The 18,021-nt window shown below is 42.6% G+C and overlaps 1 protein-coding gene across 2 annotated transcripts in view; it reads left to right on the top strand.

Moving 5' to 3' along the window:
- Positions 1-18,021, top strand: part of KCNAB1 (potassium voltage-gated channel subfamily A regulatory beta subunit 1) — a 429,637-nt gene that overhangs the window by 337,444 nt on the left and 74,172 nt on the right. For both annotated transcript variants that reach the window (XM_065942986.1, XM_065942988.1), the window contains exons 3-5: positions 10,677-10,714; positions 15,373-15,452; positions 17,635-17,679. In XM_065942986.1, the coding sequence (XP_065799058.1) occupies positions 10,677-10,714; positions 15,373-15,452; positions 17,635-17,679 (163 nt within the window). The remainder of the gene's footprint in view (positions 1-10,676; positions 10,715-15,372; positions 15,453-17,634; positions 17,680-18,021) is intronic.

The raw sequence follows: 18,021 nt of genomic DNA, 5'->3' as shown, positions 1-18,021 counted from the left end.
GTCAGTCACCCAAGGCAATAGAAATAAAGGCCAAAAATAAGCAAATGGGACCTAATCAAACTTACAAGTTTTTGCATAGCAAAGGAAACCATAAACAAAATGAAAAGACATTTTCATTTTGGACTGGGAGGAAATACTTGGAAATGAAACAACCAACAAGGGCTTAATTTCCAAAATATATAAACAACTCCTACAATTCAATAACAAAAAAAACCCAATTGAAAAATGAGCTGAAGACCTAAATAGATATTTCTCCAAAGACATAGAGATGGCCAATAGGCACGTGAAAAGATTCTCATCGTCACTAATTACCAGAGAAATGCAAATCAAAACTATAATGAGGTACCACCTCACACTGGTCCAAATGGCTATCATTAAAAAGTCTACAAATAATAAATGCTGGAGAAGGTGTGGAGAAAAGGGAACCCTCTTACACTGTTGGTAGGAATGTAAGCTGGTGTTGCCACTACGGAAAACAGTATGGAGGTTCATCAAAAAACTAAAAATAAAGTCGCCAAATGATCCAGAAATCCCACTCCTGGACATATATCCAGACAAAACTATAATTCAAAAAGATACATGCACCCCTATGTTCATAGCAGTACTATTTACAATAGCCAAGACATGAAAACAACCTAAATGTCCATCAACAGATGAATGGATAAAGAAAGTGTGGTATAATAGATATATGTGTGGTGTGTGTGTGTGTATATACACACACACACACACACACACACACAATGGAATATTACTCAGCCATTTAAAATAATGAAATAACACCATTTACAGCAACATTGATAAAGCTAGAGATGATCATACAATAAGCAAAGTAAGTCAAAAAGAGAAAGACAAATACTGTATGATTTCACTTATATGTGGAATCTAAAATATGACACAAATGAACATATCTATGAAACAGAAACAGACTCACAAACATAGAGAGCAGACTTGTGGTTGCCAGTCTGGAGTGAGGGTTGGGGAGAGAAGGCTTGGGACTTTGGGATTGGCAGATACAAACCATTATATATAGGATGGATAAGTAACAAGATCCTAATATATAGCACAGGGAACTATAGTCAATATCCTGTGATAAACCATAATGGAAAAGAATATGAAAAAATATTTATGTGTATAACTGAGTCACCTTGTTGTGCAGCAGAAGTTAACATAGCATTGTAAGTTAACTATACATGAATACATATTTTTAAGAAGCAGAATGATGGTCTTCAACCCTGGATGCAATTAGGATTATCTGAGGATCTTTTAAAAATTCTGATGCTGGGGTCCTGTTCCCAGAGATTCTGATGAACTGGTCTGTTGAGGGACTAGGTCAGTAGAACCATTGAAAGCTTCCCCAGGATATTAAAGTATGCAACCAGGCTTGACCTCTGATCCAAGATAGTGAATCAGGGAAACAATCAACATGCTGCACATGTTCTCATGTGAGAGACATTTCTTATCAGGGCTGGATGCCTGAGTTTTTAAAGTGTTTATTTCCTGATTCAGTGAATGATTATTAAGTACCTATTATGTGTCAGTCTTCACTTCAGTGGCTAGAATTAAACACTTAGATTAAGCTTTGTCCCTGCCCTCAGGACAGATGCAATCTGGTGGGGTGTCATATGTGGGGGAAAAATGGAATTACAATGTGATATGGTCGGTGTAATAACACTTTGTTCATAGTAGTTGAATGGGATGAGCTCTTCTCCCTTCAAAGCCCAGACACAGAATCACAAAGTCCTAGTAATGAAGAAACGTTAAGGTCCCTAATTTTGTGTGTGATGAAACTTGAAATCCAGAGGTTGGGACTTCCCTGGGTCACAGAGTTAGTGCAACAGAGGTGTAGAGGAGAGGAGGTGTTAAGGAAGTCTAGCAGCACTGGACTCTGAAGCTGAAATTCTGGGCCCTGAAGAATAAGTAGAATTTGGATCTAAAGACACGGGGAAGGGTTCCATTCTCAGAAGACTCTGCCCACAGCTCAGAGGGGGAAATGCACAGAGGAAAATGCTCTGGCCCTGGTGGAGGAGGTGGCCAACAGCTTATCATCTCATCCTCCAAATCAGCTCTTGTTTGGACTTACATTCTGTTTCCTGCTTTCCATGAATTTGGGAGAACCCTCCCACCCCCAGTTCTACCTCTCTCTGGAAATAATTCTATTCGAATGAGATAGTGAACACATTAATTTTGAGCAGCGTGTAGTCTAAGTTCAGTGAGAGCTGAGGTTTGCATTGCCAACCTTAAATTCTTCAGTGATATAACAGATGAATAACTCTAAACACCTCTAGATTAAATACCTCTCAACCGTTTGGTCAGCTTTCACTGCATTAACCTGGAATCAAGTTGTGCTCTATTTGCCAGACTTAAAAATTGTCAAATCCAGAATGCAGTGCATTGAGTTGGCTCTCCATTCTTCCCTGGTTCTGACCTTCATGTTGTCTTTGAAGTCTCACCTTCTCTCACACCCTACATCCCTTTAATCAGCAAATCCTATCTCCTCTCCTTCAAGATCTGTCAAAAACTCAAGCACTTCTGACCGTCCTCATTTCCACCCCCTCAGGCCAAACCACCTTCACGTCTCACCTAGATTGATCATGATAGCCTCCTCACTGGAGCTGATGCTGGTGTCTCAGCCTCAGAGGTGAGCTCTCAACTCCACAGCACAGGCTCCTCTTCACAGAATCAGACTCTGTCACTTCTCTATTCAAGACTCCTCTCCAAAGTCCTTCTTATGATTAAGATCACTCCATGCAATCTGTTCCCCACGACCCCACAGACCTCATCTACTCTTCTCTGGCCATTGGTCTCCTCATTGACCTTGAACATGCCGTGTAAGCCCCCTCCACATTGTTCCCCCTGCTGGAATGTTTTTCCTCAAGGTAGCTTTCTAACAAGCTCCTTCACTTTCTTTGGGTCTTTTTTTAAAAGCCACTTTCTTTGTGAACATTATCTAGTCACCCCATGTAGAATCTCAGTACCCACCCCCTAACATTTTAGCTACCAAATCCCACCTTTTAAACATGACTCTCTTTAAGACTCATCAATCAACTTACACATTTCTTATTTTATTTATGAAATTAACATTCATAAATAAACACTGTCTATTTAGCTTGTTTTTCTCATTATTGTGTCTTGCCATTTAAATCTGCTGCTCCATTATGGGAGAAATAATTTTCTCACTGTTGTATCCTTATAATTTAAGTACAATGCCTGGCACAGAGTAGACTCAAATAGTGGACTTGCTGAATAAAAGAATGAAGAAAAGTTCATTGTGATATAATAAATATTATAATTGCATTTTTATGTTGCCTTCTTGAATACATCCAAAACATAAGCAAGTGAAACTGCAGTATACAAATAGAAGCCACCAAATCTATAACCCTCAATTCAGTTCAGTTCAGTTGCTCAGTCGTGTCTGACTCTTTGTGACCCCATGGACTCCAACTTGCCAGGCTTCCCTGTCCACCACCAACTTCCAGAGCCTGCTTTACCTCATGTCCATCAAGTCAGTGATGCCGTCCAACCATCTCATCCTCTGTCATCCCCTTCTCCTCCTGCCTTCAATCTTTCCCAGCATCAGGGACTTTTCCAGTGAGTCAGTTCCTCACATCAGGTGGCCAGAGTATTGGAGCTTCAGCTTCAACATCAGTCCTTCCAATGAATATTCAGGGTTGATTTCCTTTAGGATGGACAGGTTGGATCTCCTTGCAGTCCAAGGGACTCTCAAGAGTCTTCTCCAACACCACAGTTCAAAAGCATCAATTCTTCGGTGCTCAGCTTTCTTTATAGTCCAACTCTCACATTCATACATGACTAACTGGAAAAAATCATAGCTTTGACTAGATGGACCTTTGTCAGCAAAGTAATGTCTCTGCTTTTTATATGCTGTCTAGATTGGTCATAGCTTTTCTTTCAAGGAGCAGGTGTCTTTTAATCTCATGGCTGCAGTTACTATCTGCAGTGATTTCGGAGCAATAATAAAGTCTCTTACTGTTTCCAATATTAACCTGGAATCAAGGTGTGCTCTATTTGCCAGACTTAAAAATTGTCAAATCCAGAATGCAGTGCATTGAGTTGGCTCTTCATTCTCCCCTGAAAAATAAAGTCTCTTACTATTTCCACTGTTTTCCCATCTATTTGGCATGCAGTGATGGAACTGGATGCCATGATCTCCATTTTTTTTTTTTTTTTGAATGTTGAGCTTAAAGCCAGCTTTTTTCACTCTCTACTCACATTCATCAAGAGGCTCTTTAGTTCCTCTTCATTTTCTGCCATAAGGGTGATGTCATCTGCATATCTATTTTTCTCCCGGTTGTCTTGACTCCAGCTTGTGCTTCATCTAGCCCGGCATTTTGCACGATTCACTCTTCATAGAAGTTAAATAAGCAGGGTGACAATATACAGCTTTGATGTTCTCCTTTCCCAATGTGGAACCAGTCAGTTGTTCCATTCCTGGTTCTAACTGTTGCTCCTTGACCTGCACACAGATTTCTCAGGAGGTAGGTAAGGTGGTCTGGTATTCCCATCTCTTCAAGAGTTTCCCACAGTTTGTTGTGACCCACACAGTCAAAGGCTTTTGTGTAGTCAATGAAGCAGAAGGAGATGTTCTTCTGGAATTCTGTTCCAGAAGATGATCTAAACAGATGATCTAAACCCAAACTGAGGGACATTCTATCAAATGTCTAAACAGATGATCTAAACCCAAACTGAGGGACATTCTATCAAATACTTGATCAATGTCAAGATTATGAAAGACAGACGAGGAAAGACACAACAGAGGACAGTAAGAAACCATGAAAACTAAATGCAATGTTGTGTCCTGTATAGGATCCTGGAGCAGGAAAAAAGGACAATGAAATGAAAAGGTCTGTAGCTTAGTTACTAGTACTGTACCAGTGTTAGTTTCCCAGTTATGATAATTGCACCTGAGTGATGTGAGATGTTAACGGGCCAAGGAGGTAGCCTACCTGCAGGCAGCCTGACTGTAGGGATATGGTAGTTAAATGTCAGGAGATGGGTGTTGAGGTTCTACATGGGTGACCAGATGAGGTTCATAAGGAAAGTGGCTTTTGAAAAAAGACCCAAATGTTACTACTTCTGAATATCTAAATATTTCTTCATATAAGCAATGAGATCATTTAATTGATAAGCATGTTTCCTTATGCTTAGCAATTACCCGGTAAACCACCAACAAGGTAATTAAGTAACCAAAATAGAGGGGGGGGTGTGTGTGTTTTCCTTTTCTTTTTACATTTCACTGATCACTTTCTATGCTCTGGTAGGTATATGCCAAGGGCCTCAAATAGAGGTTTTCAAAGCATATATTGCCTTTGTCCATGAAGAAATTTCATCAGAAGACACAATAACAGTTCAAAGTTCTCTTTATACTCCCTCTGCTTTTAAAAAGTTAGAAACAACAAGTGTCAGTTAAGTAAAATGATCTTCTAAATAGAATCTCACTAATTTGAAACATCACAGTGAAATAATCATATGCCATCCTAGGTCTCAAGAAGGCGTGTTCTCGCTAGAGGCAGAAAAATGATCAAGGAAACTGCCACGGAAGTTTTTTGAGAATTGTATTAAGTAATAAACCACCTTAGATCTTGTGAAGAGGGGTGGTAGAAGTAAAACCACCAGTAGAGTGTCCTGTCTGAAAATCTGCCCCTCAGTCCTTCTCCATCCTGAGGGAGTGCTTCCTATTTGTAAGTGTCAGCTCTTCCTCGTGGTTGGTGGTGGAGCCTACCTATCCTGTGCCCCTCCAGTCCCCAGGGGCCTTGCAGCCAGCGACAAGGACTTTCCCCTGCCCTTCTCCAGGAGAGGGCCCAGATGTGGAGGTACAGGGGTGAGGAGCAATCCATCAATCATGGAGAGGTTAGAACTGAAGACTGTTGATGAGCATTTTTCATGTTTCTATAAATCAAAATATACATGTTTATTTGGTGGGAAACTCTCCCAGTACTTTGTACATTAATGATAGCTGAAAAGCCATTTCAATTCAATTTAACCAGATAATTACCAACCATTTTCCAAAGACTATTTTATTCTAGGACTGTGGAGTTAAGAAGATAAGTAAAATAAAGCCCTATACCTAAAATAGCTTTAGTTCAGTTCAGTTCAGTTGCTCAGTCGTGTCTGAGTCTTTGTGACCCCATGAACTGCAGCACCAGGACCCCCTGTCCATCACCAACTCCCAGATTCTACCCAAACCCAAACAGCTTACTCTTTGGTAAAAGATTTAAAGTTTGTAAACAAACAACTATAAAAGAAATAAATAGCAAATGTCTAAAAGGTCAGGGAGGAAGCCTTCCTAAATCAAATAAGCTGAATAGAAGAATGACAGAATCCCCAAATTGGAACCAGACTCTTCATTTTTACTACATTATGGTGGTATACTACATTATGGTATATATACTACTATATATATATTTATGTGTGTGTATATATATAATATCTATATTTTATTTTATATTTAAAAATTTAAACCAAAACTGAAAAACATTTATTGTTATTATTATCTTATAATTCATTACTGCTCTGACTTGGAATCAGAGACCTGATGTCTTTTCTTCTGTACCAAAATGTCAGCCAGGTCTATTTACTGTAATGTATGGTAAGAAGCCTTAAGTATGTAAACTAGGGTTGGTAATTTTTTTTTTTCAGATTAATTTTGGAATAAAACTGCTCCTAAACATAAGCTTTTCCCAACATGGCTAGGTTCTTATAAGGAGGGTTATATCCTCCAAGATAGAAATACTATTCTATCTTTCGACGTTGCCAAAGTATTCAATACCACTTTGTAGTACAGTTTGGTAACTTCATAGCCCTTCATTTGTACTATCAAAAATTAAGAAAGATAAGCTGAATAAGCTGAAGAATTGATGCTTTTGAATTGTGGTCCTGGAGAAGACTCTTGAGAGTCCATTGGACTGCAGGGAGGTCAAATCAGTTTATTCTAAAGGAAATCAACCCTGAATTAGAAGGACTCATGCTAAAGCTGAAGCTCTAACACTTTGGCCACCTGATGCAAAGAGCCGACTCATTGGAAAAGACCCTGCTGCTGGGAAAGATAGAAGGCAAAAGGAGAAGGGGGTGACAGAGGATGAGATGGTTGGATGGCATCGCCAACTCAATGCACATGAATCTGAGCAAACTCCAGGAGACAGTGAAGAACCGGGAAGCCTGGCGTGCTGCAGTCCACGGGGTCACAAAGAGTCGGACACAACTTAGCGACTGAGCAACAACAACAAGCTAAATAATGCTGGTTTGTTTCCTTAAAGCATGAAATCCAGCATTCAAAGGACCCATTTTGGAAATTAAATTTCAGGTCACCATTTTCAAATCTGGGAACTGACTGCAATGTTGAAAGAGTGAACCAAATTATTCTTTAACAAATGAATTTTCCAAAGACTGTGTTGTCAGAACTGAGAAAAGCAAATGAGGTATTCGTGTAAATTATTCTGAATGTCCCAATAGAAAACTATTCATAAGTTGTCGAAGGCGTGTAATGTCAGCAAGAAGCTTGGAACTTTGAGCCAATCTTTGCTGCTAAATGGATATGGGACTTCCTTTGATGATATGAACAGAAAAAAAAAAATGCTCTCCAAGATCACAGCACAAGTAAGCTAGCTAGCAAATTCATTAAGCAAACACTGACCTGATTTTTCTCCAAGATATAGAAGAATAGCTGATTCATGATATTAATTACCAAATCCATGGCTTGTTTCCTTTTAACTTTTTAGCCCAAAGGCATTCCTGATAAATGAAATTAATGGACTTATGCTTAGCACCCCTTCAAAATAGTGCCACCTCAGATCTGTTGCTTGACGAGTCCAAGCTTAGCCCTACCCTTTGTGAGAACCTGATCTGTAGTAACGCAATCTGGAACAGTGCCTTCTATATCCAATGGTCTGAGACCCTTCTCATTACAAAGTAATTTTGATGTTTTGCCTTGCAGAGACTCCTTGTTCAAAATTTCTTTAACCCCTCCAAAATTCTCAAAGCATCACAAATAAATATAGCTAGCAGTGTGCTATTATTTATATATATGAGCTCATTTGCTGCAATAGAAAATGCCACCAGTAATTTAACTTATCCTGAAAGTTCTCAGCCATATTTTCAACATGCTGAGCAGCAATGTTTCTGATTATAGGAACATTTGCAAATGCTTGTTATGCTCTGGACACATAATTTCTGCTACATTCAAAAGAAACTCTTTTGTAAAAGTGTTGTCTGTAAAAAGGTTTAGTTGCCCATGCAATTTTTTCACTTAATAGAGAACCGCACTTCACAGCAGATCTTTTATTTTATTCTCATTCAAAACAAACAGTGCCATTTCTTCAGTCCATCAAGTTTCCAAATGCCCATCTTTTCTGAATACCAGTCATGGCTTATTTTATTATGGTGCCTTAAGTTGCAATTTTTCTGTTGTAAACATTCTTTGTTTACAACAAAGAATTTTGTTGGAAATTCTTCACATCTACCAAAAAAGTGCACCCCTATTTTTTCTTGAAATACTGAACTCTGTTTTGTAGGAGATGCACAAGTCTCTTTTTCTCTAAAGTCTACAATAAAAAAAATAGCAGTAAACACGTGGGAGTAAATAACAATTGCCATTTGATCTTAGTGTTGAAAATACCAAGAAAGGTGTATGACCTTTGAATAAACAGGGAGGACATTGCTGCTCAGATTCAGGGCATGTCAGCTATGTGGGGACATTGATCCTCTGTCATTAAGAGAAGCTGGAAATCAGACATTTCAAAGAAAAATCTCCCAAGATTAAGCAGATTAATCTCCTAAATTATCAAAATGTTGGTAACTTTTATTAAAATACCAAATGGGACAACATTGTTCTTGCCGGGTAAAACAAGTCTGCAAACCGAGTGCAATCTGTAAACCTCCCATTTACAACCTCTGGGGATGGAGAGAGTAACAGTAAAATAATATATATCCTCCCCTTGTTTAGTCCCTGAGAAGGAAGAAGAAAAAAGGTATAGTTACATCAGCATGCTTCTATGGGGGTATGAATCCAAATACCATAATTAATTTTGGAAATTTATTGATGAGGTGGCAAAATGCAGTGAGAAAGATATCTTCCTTGAAGCCCAGCACGTGTGGGGAATCCTGAGTATATCACTTATTAGTTTGGTTGATGCCAGAGTAGTCATCTGGAAATTGGGATAGTAAAGTTACCTTGTAAGTTTGCTCACATTTGTAGTGATGAAAGTATACATGTTTCTCAGCGTACTATTGGCATTTGGAAGATGTTCCATAAATGGTAGCTATCCTGTTATTACAAAGCATAAGTTTCCAACCACATTTCTTTGTTGCCCCCACAAATATGAGCTGCCCCCAGTCACCTTCTGTCACCCCTCCCTCTCCACATCATGCTTCCTCATCTGGCGCAGAAGCCCAGCCACAGCGCATCAGCCCCTCAAGTGTTCTACTCGCTTGCCTCGCCTGCACCCTTACCTGGAAGGCCTGTCCCTCCCTTCTTCATTCAGCTACTTCCTTTGAGACTCAGCCTCTGCTCAGAAGTCTTTCTCGAGGGCCACCTCCCTCCAGTCAGAGTGGAGCACTCCTTCCTCGCCTGCCTCATATTTGCCTTCCTCATATCATTTGTCGTCTAGTATTGTCAACTGTGAGGGCTTCCCAGCTGACTCAGCGGTAAAGAATCCTGCCAATGCGGGAGATGTGAGTTTAATCCCTGAGTCTGGAAGATCCCCTGGAGGAGGAAAGGGCAACCCACTCCAGTATCCCTGCCTGGGAAATCCCATGGACAGAGAAGCCTAGTGGGCTGCAGTCCACAGGGTCACAAAGAGTCAGACATGACTTAGCGACTAAACAACTGTGGTTGTCAATTGTGAGCTCTTGGAACAGAGGAGCTAGGGCAATCACCTCACTATACTGAGCATGTGGGTGCAATGCCTTTGCCTGGCAGGTAATTAGAGCTCAAAAAAAAAAAAAAAAAGAATCAAGGAGAGAATTATGAATGAGTGGGGTGATTATAGACTTGAAAGGCAATAGCCCACTCAGTGCCTGATTCTCTCTTGCTTTTCAAATGCAGATCTTTGGCAACTGGTTATGGCTCTCCTGCTTGCTTTTCCGAACCTCATTCGGCAGCTACTGCCTCTATCCCACCCCAAAGCCAATGGCGATTTCCATTCTGGAATGGCAGGTCATAAGAAAGAATAAGCTTAACTGTCACCCCTTGCAGCTTGGAAGTGGGGACTGGAAGAACCTCTGAGAAGGAATAGAAAACACAAAATAGAGTCCCTCACTGGAGGCAAAGGAAGGGAAAAGTTGACCAGAGGTCTTCCCTTCGCTTTCAGAACTGCTAACTTCTTAGCCAAGTGGAATGAAAATGAGTGTGCAGTGGATGCAGGCTTGGGGCACTGCCTTCTTACACAGCAGCATATGTGGTGTTAAGTCAGAAGAAAAAGCTTTTAGTAGACAGGGCCGTTACTAGCATATACTGGCCTTTAAGTGAAGACAAGACAAGCAAAGGGATGCAGATCCCTGCTGAGGAACTTAGCGATAGAAGGAGGATGGGCAGAACTTCCTGTCCAGGTACCTTCATGAGCAACCTACTGAAGTAGCCCCGATGTAAGAAAAGTGTTTTCCTTAATGCCCAACGTGAGAAAATGATTATGAATAACATGCAAATATTTATTCTTTTCCAGGAACATGGGTGACATTTGGAGGTCAAATTTCAGATGAGGTGAGTTACTTTTGTCTTCGATTATGCTGATCATAGAAAATGCAGAGCAAACTGTATTTTACAATACAGTTTCTGAGATTCTGGTATTTTAAAAGGATAATATTTCAATCACCGGAAATGGCTAAGATTGACTCAGAGATTATTTTCCACTTTATCTTGCTTCCTGTATTCTTCACATTTAGACTGTGAATAGCCCTTGAAGCTGTCAGTCTATTTAATGAGCAGGCTCAATAATTAGAGAATGATCAATTTTGGAGTTAGTATTTAGTAATTTTATGAAATGATTTTATTGCTGGCATGTGTATACATATGTGTTTTAGGTTCACCTAGACCAACTGGTCCGTTTGCATTGTTTCCATTTTAGTATTTCTCAGTATTAGGAAAACTGGGTCACCTAGACTTGGGCAGGTTAATTCAACCTCTGTTCCTCATTTTTTCATATGCAAAATGGGAAGCTCTGCTGAAAATATTAACCATGTTATGAATGTCTGACATTTATATAGCCCTCTGACTAGCAGGTTGCAGACACTAAATAAATGGGACCTGTAACTACTACAGAACTCCTTTACAGCTTCATTCACACATTCAGAATGGAGTTTATCAAAATTATAATTCTGAACATTGCCTTTAATGATTACTTTCATGGCATAAGAAAGCTATGGAGGCGTTGAGTACCAACAACTTCCCTGAAGAAACCCCCTCAGGTCCCTCCAAGCCTTCCTTGGCTTCCTTGATACCACTGAGGAGTCAGGGATAGTGTATCTAAGTAGATATATGCACTGGGCTTCAACTCACTCTGCATTAACTAGATTTGTTAACATTTACTTTTATCAACAGCTGCCACATCAGTAAAATGAAGATGATGGCCCCTAAGATTAATGGAGGACTCACTGGTGCCTGACACAAGACAAGCTCTTTTAAAGGTAGTTCTTACTACCATTCCTAAGGAGACACTTAGGGAGATAAAGGGTCTTTTCCACAGCTCACAAGGTCACCCTGTTATTTAATAGATCCATAGGGAGGGGTCTTCTCTTCTTATTTTTATCATCTGTCTGAATGCCTGTTCCCAGTGTTGGGCATAGGTCATCACAAAGGTCTTGTTACAGTGGGGAGTACCTGGGAGGCAGAACTGAGGTGGAAATTAGCCTGCAGAACAGTTATTAGGAAGCTGGGCTGTGATGCAGTCTCAGCAGTGACCTCAGCTGACCCCATGGAGAACTCTGAAGCTCAGATGGCCCTGCAGAGTTGCCCCAAGTTGGGGAGAGAGGAGTATTTATATCCTTTGTATGACCAGCCGTTGAACAGAGGCTGCCCCGGGAGGCAGGTGCGTCCCTGGGCTAGGTGACTCACGTTAGCCAAGGGCTTTCTGATGACAGCATTCCTAAGAGCTGGGGAAATAAGTCCTTGAGTTCTAAAGGACTAAAGGTGGTCATCACAAAAAAAATAAAAAAGATAAAAAAATAAAGGTGGTCATCACCAGGTCCACTCCAGGGCCATCTCGGGAAAGAAGAATTGAGGCAGCAGAGAGGCAAGTGCACAGATATCAAAGCAATGCAAAATAAGTGACAAGGAAGGAGGGAGGTCTAAAGTTAATGATCCACTGTATCTAGCATGTGCATAACCTCTTACTGGCTGGTATGGTACTTGGAGCGGAAAAAGACAAATACACCTTCCCTTTCAGAGCAGAGGAGTCAACTGTAAGCATATTATTCCCCTCTTCATCTTTGCTCGACCCTTGACAGTGTCTGCTGTCTGCTGCAATGAGCCCAGCTTGCCCAGGTCAGAGTACGCTGGGCCTGCCTCTGAAACAAATCATTTTAAAATTATGATTCTAAAAACTACACAATAAAGCTGTTGTGAATGACTGCAGAGACTTTCACCTCAATGCAGACCAGACAAATAGCCATTGTCCTTCTGGAGAGCAGCTGTGGCTCTTCCCCAGGGCCCAACAGAGAGATTGCCAGCAAGGAAGACAGGAGACACAGCCAGGCCACAGTCATACCCATGGCTGAGCTGATCAAGTTAAACTATTTCTTTATGGCAGTGGAGGCACAGAGCCGATACGAACCACAATATGCTGAGTGAATCATTATCCGTGCCACCTTGGGACGTGGTGATGTCCCCGTTACTGTGTGAGTTCAGCCATTTATTGAATAGCCACTTGGCAGGAATGTTGTTAGGCTTCTTTCAATTGCAGGTATCAGCAAATCCAATTCAAACTGGCTGAACAAATAAGGGAAAAACCTATTTTTACTTTCACATTAGAAATGCCGAGTTAGAGCAAGCTTCCAGGTTGACTCAGTCAGAGCCTCCGTTGCATTTCCTAGTGATTCTCCTGACCCTGTGTTCCTGTGTATGTCAATTTCATCCATACAAAACAGTAAGATAGCGGCAGGCATTCTAGATCTCAGTTAGAAAAGTAACTCCAGGGAAAGTGTTGCATAAACACTGCAAGAAGAACTAGGAAAAATGTCCCCATAACTCCTCAATCAATCTCCTCTCACATTTTGTTGGCTCAAATGTGTGACATGACCTTCCCTGAACCACGTTAGGCCCACCAGGCCCTCCTTGGAGGGGGGTAAGGTCAGCTCCCCCTGAGATCTGCAGGTTTCCCAGGCGGGCAGGACAGAAGCATCCCCATTTTGCAGATGATGAACCTGAAACTCAGAGAGGTCAAATGATTTGCCAACACGTATTTATCTAAGAGGGGCTTCCCTGATGGCTCCGTGATAAAGAATCCTCCTGCAATGCAGGAGATGAAGGAGATGCAGGTTTGATCCCTGGGTCAGGAAGATTCCCTGGAGGAGAGTATAGCAACCCACTCCAGTATTCTTGCCTGGGAAATCCCATGGACAACCCGGCGGGCTACCGTCCTTGGGGTCACAAAGAGTTGGCAATGACTGAAGTTACTGAGCACGCATGCATTTATCTAGTAAGTGGTACGCTCAAGCTCAGACACTGGTCCTCTGACTTAGTCCTGTGATTTCCTTTATTCCATGTTCAGATCTTCAGATCTCATGATTGGGAAATGTCTTATCATTTAGTTCAGTTCTCCATCCAGGATCCTACATCTTAAAATTTCTCCCTAGATGAGATTTATTATGCACATTTCCTAATAATAATCCATTAGTACGACACATGACATAACACAAGACTGATATACAATACAAGCGCAATAATCTCTAAAGTATAGGGCATGAGACTTCCCTGGCAGTCCCGTGGTTAAGACTCCACGCTTCAACTGCAGGGGCTCGGGTTTGATCCCTAGTTGGGGAACTAGCATCCTGCATCCTATACTACCCAGCTGGGAAAAATATATATGTGTGTGTCTGTGTGAAAATATATATATACACATATATATTGTATATATATATGGCAATTATGGTACGTCTTAAATTTTAATTTACACTTAGGAGAAACGTCATAATGGTGCCAAATTAGAAGCAGTAATAATAGGCCTCCCAGGTGGCTCAGTGCTAAAGAATCTGCCTGCCAGTGCAGGAGGTGCAGGAGACACGGGTTCAATTCTGGGTCGGGTAGATCCCCTGGAGGAGGAAATGGCAACCCACGCCAGTATTCTTGCCTGGGAAGTTCCATGGACAGAGGAGCCTGGCGGGCTACAGCCCATGGGGTCACAAAGATTCAGACAAGACTAAGCACACACAATAACATTTTAGCCGCTGTTATTCTAAAGGATTTGCATCGTGCTAGCCTGGCAATTTTCTTGGGATGTCACTTTAAAAAAAAAAATAGGAAAAGAGATTATCTTGGAAATACTGATTAAGCAGCCTTAGCCCACAATGAAAAACATAATGTGAGAATCAATTTCAATTATTTGTGAGGTGTGTAATTTTTCAATTAACTAAGAAGTCGATCAACAAAATGAAAAAATTGTCCTTTCTCCATCATTGTCTATTGCTGTCCCCCCAGAACCTCGGTCAAGGCGTAGTTTCTAGCTGTTCCCAGGCTCTTTTGTCACACTCGCCCCTCGGGTTCAGCAGAACAGAGGGAGGAACGAGGAGCCCGGGGGTCTCGGGCTGACCTGTGAGGAGCTGGAGCGCCCGGCCTTTCCTCTCCACGCGGGGTCAGGGTGGCTGCGGCCTCTCTGTGACGGGGCCCGGGGCTGTGCTGAGCTGACAGGAGTTTTCCAGCAGACCCATCTCTAAGTTTTGGTTCCTCAGCACAGTCTGCTAAGCCTCCAGGGGGGATAAAGCCACAAGCTTTTAGGTCAGGAGTCACCCAGCTGCCAGGACCTATTGGCCTGGGAAAAAGAGAAAGACAAGAAATGAAGTGACCAGGGGTCCAGACGACCGTCTTGGTCAGAGAGGTTCCAGAGCCGCAGGGGATGTTGTCAGGCCGGGTGCTCCAAGCAGAGCGAGAAACAGAAGTCGCTCCGCCTCGCTGCTCTGGCGCCGGGAGCTCTCAGCGCCGAGGGAAACCCCTCAGTGCCCAGGACAGGTCTGAGGGAAGGGGTCATTTTACCATCTGCAGGCTGGTCGAATCTTCTTTATTTTCTTTCTTTCTTTAATACAACTGAGAAAAACAAGACGGGTGGGTGAGACTTCCACGCTCTGAAAGACCAACCAGAGGACTCCAAGTTGCTTCCCAGGCTTGTGAAGCATCTGGCTTTTCCGACTGACCTTCACATCCTTTTGCAGGTTGCTGAGCGGCTGATGACGATCGCGTATGAGAGCGGAGTGAATCTCTTTGATACAGCCGAGGTCTATGCCGCTGGAAAGTAAGTCACGGCCTGACGCGTCTCTCGACTCTCAGTTCTGGGCCCAAGAGACGCTCCCCAGACCCTTGCTGACACATTGGTGAGAAGGGTCTGTCCTTCCCACACAGGCTGATGCCGTTGCTTTGCTTCCCTCCTTGACCTACCGCCACCAGAATCAGGGCGACTGACCATCTCTGGACCCCTCTGCCCACCCAGGCCTTCCCACCCCCGGTCCCTCTGTGAAGAAAGGACTGCAAGCGATCGCCACAATCTGTCAATACTTGAGGGGCGGAAGTGGTTGCGACCAGAGTGCTGACAGTGCAGACCATAGATATTAGCTGGATGTAATTAATAGAAGTGAGCAGATTCCAGCGTGGTTTTTCCAAAGCTAGTCTTTGATTTTAGAACCACCCCATGTAGCTCCTCAACCTTGAGGGGAACAGGCACATCCTCTCTGCAGGGAAGCAGAGATTAAAGGAGGGATTCCCAAAGATGCCAAGAAACCAAATATCTTTTATAAGAGGGCATTTCAGGCTCTACGCTGAGGACAGACAGGGCTGCGAAGAGGCCTCACTTCTTTTTCTGGACAAGTCCCAACTGGCTACAACCTTCTTCTGGACCCTAGAGCAGGTCTGAGCTCTAGGACAGGGCTCAGTGATAAGTCAAAGCACATGGGTACTATGTCCAGTATCCACAGCCTCCGGTCCCACACAATAAGCACACTCAACAGAAGTGGACGCCTTGGCCTCCTGTTATGAACACGGATGCAGAAAACAAACTAAACATCTAGACTGTTGCTGGAGCAGCTCTGCAATTCCCTAACGGGGCTGAGGAGCATAGTCACCTGCAGGCTTAATTCCTCCCCTTCTGGGTGAGAATAACAAACTGCTGCTCCAAGTTCATCACTGCCTGATAAAAGTGTATTTTCCCAGTCTGGGTTTCCTCCTTTTCCGGGGCAGGGCTATGTTCAAGGACTATCAGGCAGGTTCAGAGCCCACATCCTTGATGTTTTCCGTTGTGTCCAAGGAGAGAAAATACAACTGATGAGGATTTGTTTCTTCCCACATCCTACTTTATTTCAGCGTTTTCTTCTTTTGTTGAATCCTGCTTATTACCAAATGGGGCTAAAGCTGAAAAAGAGGGAGTGATTAACAAGTCTGTTAGGTTCTGTTTGTATTCCTGTTGTGAAGGATAACCGGTCCTGGTTAATTATTGATTGTCTGTCAGTGTGTAATGAGACAGGTTCCCGAGGAGAGAGACAGGGAGAAAGAACCCTGAGGGAACAGTCAGTGTGTGTCTCCTTGGTTCATGCTCCCCAGCTAACCCACCTCGGGGTTTATTGCCAGGTTTTACAACAAAGACAGGACTTTTCAGCTAAGACAAATCACAATTAGAGATGACTTGCTCTATAGAATGCTTATGGACAATGCACTGATTACATTGATGTCTCCATTCCCAAAGCCTCTTGAGAGCCCACCCGCTTCTCACAATGTTGGTCTGACTGGGAGGAACCTAGAAGAAAGTTTTAGTATGCATAAGGTTGGGTCCCAGCTGGGGTAGGTGGAGGGGGAGAGGATGGAGACAGAGTCTTCAGTATAACTCTCCACGACCAGCGTCAGTGGCAGGAAGGACACTCCCCTATGACTTCGTATATCCTGCTCTCCTGACAACGCTTGTCACTGGAACCCAGGACATTCTCTCTGTAGGCCACTACAGCCCTGGCTTTGGGAGGTCTAAAGCCACACGTGGGTTCTTTAACCCTGCAAGATCGCCTGGGAGTCAGTATTTTCTGCCTGAAAAGCATGAGGTCTCACTATCCTCTCTGGTCACAATCGGAGACCGTGGCCATTAGAAAGAAACCCTTGACTCCCTTTGAATACCACCAAGCTAGACAGTTATACATAGGATCAGTGGTTCAAAAACACCAACCTGCCAAATGACCCCACTGTTTCCTAGTATCAGGACCACAGGCAGTCTCCTGCCAGAGTGTCAGGATTTGGCAGGTGCTTCTGGAATGCTCCGGGAGCAGGATTCTGCAGGCACAAGCAGAAACAGCAGAAACTGCGCTACCAGCCGAGAGTGGCTTCTATTTTCGGGACATGTAGGCACTGACAGTTCAAACAAGGAAGGGATCTGGTGTTTTGGATTGACTCTTGCGTTTCCAGGATACTGTGTCCTGAGACATTATCTGTTTCCCCTCCAGGGCTGAAGTGATTCTGGGGAGCATCATCAAGAAGAAAGGCTGGAGGTAATGCATTCACTATAGTCATTTAATAGCCTTTTTTAAAAAACTGTTACTATTTTGTACCAGAGAAGAGAAAATAAAGTTGCATGACAACTGCCCAAAAAGACTGTCAGAAAATTCAATTCTTAGTAAAGAAATAATTTGCAGTGCTTTGAAAGTAAATATTAGTGAGCTCACTACTTGCACTTCGAAAATTAACTTGTCGTTGATCACAATGAATTACCATGGGTTGAGCAGAGAATGTTCATGAGATAATTGTGCATAAAATAAAGTGGCATTTCATGGTTTTTGACTGCCCTGTGTGGTGATCTGGTGAAGGAAGCCAGCTACAGAACGTTAATTATC

The sequence above is a fragment of the Muntiacus reevesi genome, chromosome 8, assembly GCF_963930625.1.
Source record: "Muntiacus reevesi chromosome 8, mMunRee1.1, whole genome shotgun sequence".
In the NCBI taxonomy this organism is placed as follows: Eukaryota; Metazoa; Chordata; class Mammalia; order Artiodactyla; family Cervidae; genus Muntiacus; species Muntiacus reevesi.
This window is presented reverse-complemented; position numbering and strand designations above follow the sequence as displayed.